The 9,188-nt window shown below is 34.8% G+C and overlaps 1 protein-coding gene across 3 annotated transcripts in view; it reads right to left on the reverse strand.

Moving 5' to 3' along the window:
• Window positions 1-9,188, reverse strand: part of Zfr (zinc finger RNA binding protein) — a 78,010-nt gene that overhangs the window by 18,773 nt on the left and 50,049 nt on the right. For all 3 annotated transcript variants that reach the window (XM_010605408.3, XM_033758447.1, XM_033758456.1), the window contains 4 exons: window positions 8,782-8,944; window positions 7,092-7,297; window positions 5,819-5,969; window positions 2,736-2,877 (listed from right to left, as the gene is read on the reverse strand). In XM_010605408.3, the coding sequence (XP_010603710.1) occupies window positions 2,736-2,877; window positions 5,819-5,969; window positions 7,092-7,297; window positions 8,782-8,944 (662 nt within the window). The remainder of the gene's footprint in view (window positions 1-2,735; window positions 2,878-5,818; window positions 5,970-7,091; window positions 7,298-8,781; window positions 8,945-9,188) is intronic.

A 9,188-nucleotide genomic window follows, 5' to 3' on the forward strand; every position in this document is an offset into this window, starting at 1 on the left:
TGTTAATTCACAATTTTATAATGTCCTCCAATATGTAAGAATTTTTATCTTTCTGTATACAAGCATTCAGAACTTTGGAAATTTTAATCAGTGATACAAATTCAAAGATGCCAAGATACCGACAGCAAGTTAAAAACAAATTAGAACTACAAGTAGGAAATTTTTATTAAATTTAAGTGTGGATTTTTGCACCCATTTTTGTATTTCAAGTGGATTAACCCCTTAGATATTGTGCTAAAGTCATACTTATTGCCTAACACCCAGTCAACAAAACAAAAATCAATTTATAAGAAATGCAAATTCTTATCCTACATGAATGTATTTCATTAATTTAAGGGGTTAATCACCAATTAGAAGACATGCTGTGTCCACACTATTTTATGATTAAAAGTTAATGGGAATGTTAATTTAAATTAACATGGTTATGTAAAATATATAATCCACTCAACCATTTAAAACTAGTGTGAACACTGCTCATTTCTAGAAGAGACAAAGACAAACAAAACAGCCACACAAAGGACAATAAATGCCAGACTCTGCATCCAAAATCCCTCCTGGATCAAATGGCAGATGTGACACTGAGCTTTTGAAAACCTTGGTCAAAAATCCTTCCGATGTCTTGGCAGCAACCCCTGACAGGAATCAATCCCCTCTGCTAGAAGGCTTTGGACCGGGCCTGATAAGAGCTACAGGTGGAAAAAAACACATATAATACTTGATTTGCTGCACAGAAATACTCTGTAGCAAGGGTTAGAGCACTTTGAACACTTTATGATTAAAGTCAATTAAATGTTCACCAAATGTTTAACTGTCAAACACAGTACCATAAAATAGGTCTATACATCATGAGTTTAACAGTTATTTGGACAATTTAATCATTTTATTAAATAAATTTTTTATTAATAGGACCATTATACATTAAAGAGGCTACCATACTATGTGCAAGCAGTAAGTCTCATAATTAACAATGTTTCTTCCGGCAAAGCCTTCCTTAACCCCTGTACTAACTCCCAAAGCAAGCTAGAGGCTTTAAATGATTTTAAGACACAGAGCACTAGGAGCTGCAGTGAGAGAATACATACCGTTATTCTGCAGCAAGAGAGAAGCAATCTTCGTAATGAAGCTAAAGATGGTTTTGCTGCAGTTACCTACAGCAAAGAATGCTCACTCTATCCTGCTTCTACACTTTTGCACATCCAACTTTCCAGCTCAGTGTCTTGAAGCAAAATCTCTCAGTTTTGGATTGACCATTTATTTCCCTTATGATCATATTTATAAAATTCAGAACAGTACTTCTAACTCAAGTCTGGGTCAGACAAAAATATAATTTTGTTTCCTTTAGGATGGATAGATTATCAAATAATTTACCACAAATATTACACTATTAACTTCAGACCCTACCTAATGTAATAACATGGTGACAAGCTACCGTAATTAGGTCTAAATATAATTGGACAAAATATACTCTGAAATAAAGGTTATACAAGTATAATTGCATACTAACTATAGCAACAATCCTAATGGTCATATGTTACATATGACCTGATCAGACTGACTCAGGAACTGTTTTCTCCAGCAATATCCATGGCCAGATCCTGAGTGAAAATTCGTGTTTACATAAAAGATCTTTTTACACAAACTCCTTTATTTTTAAGATGCAAAGCTTAAGATACAACACAAAAATCCTAAAATGGTGCATATATAAAAAGTATGTAAGATCAGCTATGTCTCTCAATGTTTTGGGTAAAATGTTCTTTTCCTGGGTTATAGAAAGCCCAGTGCCTTAAAAAAAGTTGCTTTGCTGTAAGAAAACAAATTTAAAAGGACAATAACTGCCTTTTCTCTTCAACCTGTATCACAAAGAAATATTAGTGTAGACTATAATTGTATATTCAACAAAATGTATATAAACAACATGAAAGGAAACAAAGTAAATTTTATCTGACCCATAAAACAATAGAACATATTGCAGACTGATCATGCTTTTTGGCTTAAAAGCTCTTTTAAGCTTTGAAACTATTACAGAACAGTCCCTAAAGCAACATTGCTGGCACCAGCAGGATTTCATATTCTACAATTGTAAATTAAGTTTAAAACCCTGAACTATCTACAACTTATATCTACATGTTTATTTTTCAGTTTCTCTAGTGTGATATTCAGGCCAATGCCTAAATCTATATACATAAGATGCTCTGTATTTATGAAAGTGCTCCAAACCAAAGAGCAACCTCAGAGAACTGGAAATATTTACCTCAGGATAAGCCAAATCTGTAATTACAAACCTAACAATACATCTTAAAATATTCAAGTGTTATGAATCTTAGGCCAATTTTATTTATGAAACTCTTGTCTTTTTCTTGAGACAAGGCAAGAAGAACTTAAAAGAAGTTAAAGTTGTGGCCCTTAGTGACTAGCAAACATTTTTCATGTATCAACTATGTCAGTAAAAATAATTTAGGAGTTTTATTTTCCCAGAAATCTGAGGTTAGCATAAAAAAAAAAAAATCAGGAAAATCAATCACATTACTAGTGTTTTATAAAAAAAAAAATGTATCCTAAGAAGAGCATTTACTTTGTGGAAAATGATCTTAAAACTGGTTGCTAAATAAGTAAAATCTATCAAATTCATATGTAATGCCAGCATGTTGCCTTCTAGGGCTTAATGCCATCTTAAATAACAGGTAAATTAAAAAAAAAAGTTAATAGAAGAGTAGAATGTTTAATGGCTTTCCAACCTCCTTCCCTCATGTTCTCTTCTCGAATAATTGGAGATGTCAAGGTGATAGTGACTTGCATTTTGGGTTCCACACATGAATTCAAAATTATTGCCGCATCAGATAAAGCACATTTTATGTCATACTTCTCAGGACTTATAACCTATATAATGAAAATATAAGGAATTAGTTGGATTTGTTGTATTAACAGGCAAAAAATAGTTTCATTTTGGCTCTTAGTTTTCACTACCATAAGCCATTCTACAATGACTGATCATACCTTCTACTTTGCTCAGAAGACCTGCCAGATATGCCACTATCAATCTCTGAAACCTCATTCTCAGAATGTTTTAAGCTAATATTATTATTTGCATCATATGATGTCCCTCTTAGGTGATGAACTCGTGCGTAAAAGTAACACTGCCAGCACTTATCTCTTATATTTACAGAATGTGAAAAAAAAATCACAAACACAAAACAAATATCCAGGAACCACAATTTAACCATCCCCACTGTATATTCTCTGTGATTTCAACAGATCTGTATCTTATCAAGTGAGAGAGCCCTAGTCACTAACTAGAAAAAAAAACTGCTGCAATTTGATATATATGTAACAAAGCCAGGTTACAGGAATATAATTCAACCCAGAAATCATACATGTTTGTATTACAGCACCCAGGCTCAAATCTTAGCTCTACTTTATTAGTGATATGAAGGTGGGCAAATTATTTAACTGCCTGTGTCTGTTTCTGTAAAATGAGGACAATAATTGTACCTAATACCTTAAGGTTGGTGAAGAATTAAATTAGTCAACTATATGAAGAAAGCACTTAATTGTGAACTGTTATCACAGATTTTATTTTACTTGTCTACTTATACAATTAGAATAGGTAGAGTTGGGAAAAATAATCTTTTAGCGTAACTATTAAATGATTCAGTTAGAATGCTGCTCTGTGGTTTACTAGGCACCATTATTAGGATCTAGATGTTTCTTGAAATTTCCTTGATTTTTCGAAGATCTTCAAATCTTTACTTTCTTCACTGACCTAGCATTATTAACATAGAGCTAAGAAGTAGGTACAGAATGCTGATTCTGTGGGTTCCTAATATTTACAAAGAATCCTCTGCAGTAAGAAACTTCATTATCTGGTGTAGCAGTAACATAAAAAACAACAGTAAGTGCCAGAAATCATCAGAGCTTAATTCTGATAGGATGTTCACTTTGTTATCTACTGCTCTACTTCCTGTGGTCAGGTATGAATCTGACTTACTGCTACAGAATCCATATTAGCTGAAATACCAAGTCCAGAATTTAGAATGCAAAATTTTGAAACATACTTATACCTTAAATTATTCAAGGAATCTTTACTTTTTGATCTGTCAGTCTGACAATGTAAAAAATTAAGTGTGCATTGCCATAATTTAATGAATGAAAACAAGAAAAAGGTACTTCCTACTACTATAAACATTAGCAAACACTAGAATACTTCTCTCTCGCTCTCTTTTTTTTTTTTTTTTTTTTTTTTACTTCTCCGAGGAGATAGAAATGTCAACCTTGTTTTGCTGTGCTCAGAGAAACCTTCAAAGACATTATTAAGCCGTATTGCAGAAAATCTACCCAAACAGCTTGCTGTAAGTATTATGAAAATGATAAATTTACCCCTTGTCTGGTTCAGAAGTTTTTGGCAGGACTAACTGTGCTTCAGTTTAAACCACAGCCAGCCTTCGAAATTTGGCTTAGCTTTCCATATTGAATTCTTTGTTTTATTGTGTGAACTGATCAAGCTGTTTTCTACTTCATCTTTTTAGGTTTTATAATGCTGTATTTCATATGAAGTTATCTTGCTTTTTTGTTTGTTTTTTTGGTTTTTTGAGACAGGGTCTCACTATGTAGTTGAGACTGACCTGGAACTCACTATGCAACTCAGGCTGGTCTCAAATTCACAGCGATCCTCCTGCCTCACCCTCCCAAATGCTGGGATTACAGGCGTGCGCCACCACGCCCTGGCAAGAATACTTATCTCTATCAGTTGTTTCCTTTCTAACATTTTAGTTATTTGTGATCAACTACAGTCTGAAAATATTGAGAAACACTCCAGAAATAAACACTGTTTGCCTAATGTATCCATGCTGTATATTTTATTTGCCCATGGGTCACTTAATAGCGTTTTTGGTTATCAGATTGACTGTTGACATGTGGTGGTGCTGTACTCCAGTAATACTTACTTTAATAATGGCCCAAAGGCAATTCAAATAAGACAAAGGGGAGTTTAAGACCACTGGGGACTACATACAGCAATATCCTGTCTCAAAAGAAAGAAAAGAAACAAAACAAAACAAAACAAAACAAAACAAAACACTGAGTTTGAGGCTGTTGCTAAGACCTATGGAGAGTTACTGTCGTTAATCTTACTATGCCCAATTTGTAAATTAAACTATCAGGTATGTACAGGGAAAAGTAACATATACTGGAGGATATCACTGAGGATAAGGGGGACCACTACAATATATTTTTAAAACTGGAGAAATTAAAATAAAAAATTCTTATCTTAGTTACTATATTTTACTAAAAATAAAAACATCTTCAGCTAAATAAAGAAAAAGGTTTATGAATTTAAAAAATGTAAGCTTTCTTACTATACATGGGCTCTGAAAAAGAAAAGAAAAGAAAAAAACACTTTTTATCTCTGAACAACCACTGTAAGGCTCAAATCTTGGAAAAAATAACAGGAAAAGGAGGGCATATTTCAATTATAATTTCAGTTACAATTTCACATTTTTAAAAAGCAAGATAACTTTGAGACCAGCCTGGCCTACGTAGTGAGTTCCAGGTCAGTCTCAACTACATAGTGAGACCCTGTCTCAAAAAAACAAACAAACAAACAAAAAAGCAAGATAACTTCATATGAAATACAGCATTATAAAACCTAAAAAGATGAAGTAGAAAACAGCTTGATCAGTTCACACAATAAAACAAAGAATTCAATATGGAAAGCTAAGCCAAATTTCGAAGGCTGGCTGTGGTTTAAACTGAAGCACAGTTAGTCCTGCCAAAAACTTCTGAACCAGACAAGGGGTAAATTTATCATTTTCATAATACTTACAGCAAGCTGTTTGGGTAGATTTTCTGCAATACGGCTTAATAATGTCTTTGAAGGTTTCTCTGAGCACAGCAAAACAAGGTTGACATTTCTATCTCCTCGGAGAAGTAATCCTTTTGCCAATACTCCCACTCGCAGCACTCCTTTCAAAGCTCTGTAGCAAAATCAACTTACTTTATAATATAACATTTCTTTCCTCAACCAGAACCATGATATTCTCTAAACACACAATAGTAAATGATTTTTATACTACTGAAGCTACCATCATCCACACTAGAAAAGTGTACAGTATTTTTAACTATAATTCATTGGAATAAGCAATATGGATTGAAAATAAGAGCTAAAGTTCTTACATGGATAATTGCGAAGTCTCCATTTTTATAAATCAGTGATGCTTAATATTAATATAAAAATATTTCCAAATGGTAAACCAGGCATAGTGGCACATGCCTATAAACCAATCTACTCTAAATGTGAGGAAAGAGAAATGTATGTTTAAGACTGACCTGGGCAATTACGGGAGATCTCGTCTCAAAATAAAATAATGAAAAAGTTACAGATCATAATACAAACTTGACATGGAAGATGTTCCTAAAGCTTTGTCTTACTCATATTTTACATCCAGTGCTATGAGAAGTGCTACAGAAGTGGTACCAGAGATCAAACTCAGGACCTTGCATTTATGAGGCAGGAGCCACTGAGCTAAACCCGGCCCCAGAAAATAGCGATTAAAACAAAAACTGGCTGGAAACTGGCTGGGTGTGGTGGTGCACGCCTATAATCCCAGCACTTGGGAGGCTGAGGCAGGATCGCTGTGAGCTCCAGGCCAGCTTGGGCTACATGGTGAGTTCCAGGTCAGTCTCAAATACACAGAGAGACCCTGTCTCAGAAAACAAACAAACAAACAAACAAAAATAACAACAACAAAAAAAACCCCAAAAAACAAAGACCGAATGGGGGACAGATCTAATAAATAAAAGCTAAAAACAGCAGAAGAATGTAATTGGAAAACTAAAGGCTGCTTTGAAACAGAACCCATACATTTTTATATAAACTTAAAATTGGAATAGGATTACAAAATTTGAAACTGTATGTCAGTGAAGCTGTGTATTTCACTTTTAACAAAAAGCACCCGAATACTCTATAATACAAACATAGTTAATACAGGTGAGACTCATACCAGAGGGATTAGTCTTTGTAATCTTTCTTGCAAATATAAAAAATATGCAAGATGGAAAATAAAAAATATATATGGAAAACAACTTTGAAAACACACCTGTCTTTACCTCCCTCTTTCTTATCATCTCCCTCTTTGTTCTTGCTCTTCTCATGTTCAGACAGACTGTCTGAAACAAGTTTTAAAGCACGTTCAGTGATAGAAACAATTTTTTGAACTGCCTGTAACTCCTCTTCAGTGGGATAAATGGTTGCATGTTTTGTCATTACATAACGGTCATCAGATGAGTCAGGGCGACGTAAGGGCTAGAAAGAAAAGTTATTTATTTTAAGATGTTTTCTGAAAAAAAGTAAATCATTATTTTTCACACATAATATATATTTATCATCTCTTTTCACTAAGTCAGTTAAGCAAAAAGGAACATTTTCTACAACTATTTTCTACATTTATTAACTTCAGTACAATAAAAACAAATTATGGCAAGTTATAACATCAAGACATTTATGTATATAAATATTTTGTCTCAAAACAAGTAAGATTATAAGACATATAACCTAAGGCTATGAAATGCAATTTTTTTCCTCCAGTGCTGGCAATTAAACCCAGGTACTTTCACAAACTAATGAAGGGCTCTACCACTGAGTTACAACACCCTTAGCCTTGAAAGGATCTCTAATCAACCTTGAAAACCAGTGATTCTAGCTGGGCGAGGTGGTGCATGCCACTTTGAGAGACTGAGACTGAAGGATAGCAGCAGATTCAAATCCAGCCATGGCAACTTAGCACGACCTCATCTCAAAATAAAAAAAAGGCTGGATGCTGGGGATGTAGCTCAGTGGTTCCACCATCTGTCTTGCAAGCTCAGGGACCCAAATTCGATACCCAGTACCAAAAAAAAAAAAGGTAATTTAGAAATGGGAAGAAAGGAGCTAAAGGTGTAGTAGGAAAGGTGGGATGTGTAGGGAAGGGTAATAAGGGAAAGTAAGGCTGGAGAAGGTAAAATAGAAAAAAAGGCTGGAGATGTTCCTCTGTGGGAAAGCCCTTGGGTTCAATTCCCAGTACTGGAAAAAAAAAGTCAAAGAAAAAAAAAACCTACATGTTTAGGATTCAAAAAAAAAAAAAAAAAAAAGGTAAAAGGCTGGAGAAGGTAAAATAGAAAAAAAGGCTGGAGATGTTCCTCTGTGGGAAAGCCCTTGGGTTCAATTCCCAGTACTGGAAAAAAAAAGTCAAAGAAAAAAAAATCCTACATGTTTAGGATTCAAAGAAAAAAAAAAAAGATTCTAACTACTGGTAAAGGGAAGGTAAGAAATACCAATGATGTGTATAAAATTTTTGTTTTTATGTATCAGTTAAAAAATAAAATCAAGAGTTGCTTGAAAAATTGGCTGTTCCTTCTAATCTGAGAAAGGTAAAAAGGCCTCTTATATGAAAGAATAATTAACAAAAGCAGACACTGCCCCCTAATTTAGCAAATACTGAAAATAAGAAAACTTTATACAGTCCATAAAGTGCATAAAGGCACTGGAATCAAGAGCCCATGATTAAAGAGGTAAAATTTTAGGGTGGGAGATTTGGCTCAGTAGATCCGCTGCCTGCCTTGCAAGCAGCAGGGACCGAGTTTGATCCCCAGTATCTCACACACACACACACACACACACACACACACACACAGAGGTAAAATTCTAAATCAAATGAAAATTTTTCATCAAGATGAGATTATTTATTTAAGTCCACAAACTATCTCCCCCACCAACTATCTTCTAATAAGATAAGTGTAATGGCCACTCACTGCAGGACCTTGTGGCTGAGGAGGCATGCCTGGTCGGACACCAAGAAGACCTAATGGACCTGGAGGACCATGAGGATAGCCTCCATCAGGCATTCGGCGGCGATCATCCCAGTGATGCTGTTCTTCCTCCATTCTTCTCCAGTACATGTCCTCTTCGTAACGCCTGAAACACAAGAAATGCTATTATGGGATTTTGAAGGAAAATAAAAGCCAAGAACCTGCACCAATAATGACATAAAAAGCAATTTTTAAAAAACCCCACCCAGCTGGGCATGGTAGTGCACGCCTGTAATACCAGCACTTGGGAGGCTGAGTCAGGAGGATCACTGAGAGTTCAAAACCAGCCTGGGCTACATTGTGAGTTCCAGGTCAGTCTCAACTACATAATGAGACTCTGTCTCAAAAAA

The sequence above is a fragment of the Fukomys damarensis genome, unplaced genomic scaffold, assembly GCF_012274545.1.
Source record: "Fukomys damarensis isolate Sample0158 unplaced genomic scaffold, DMR_v1.0_HiC HiC_scaffold_1, whole genome shotgun sequence".
Taxonomy (NCBI): Eukaryota; Metazoa; Chordata; class Mammalia; order Rodentia; family Bathyergidae; genus Fukomys; species Fukomys damarensis.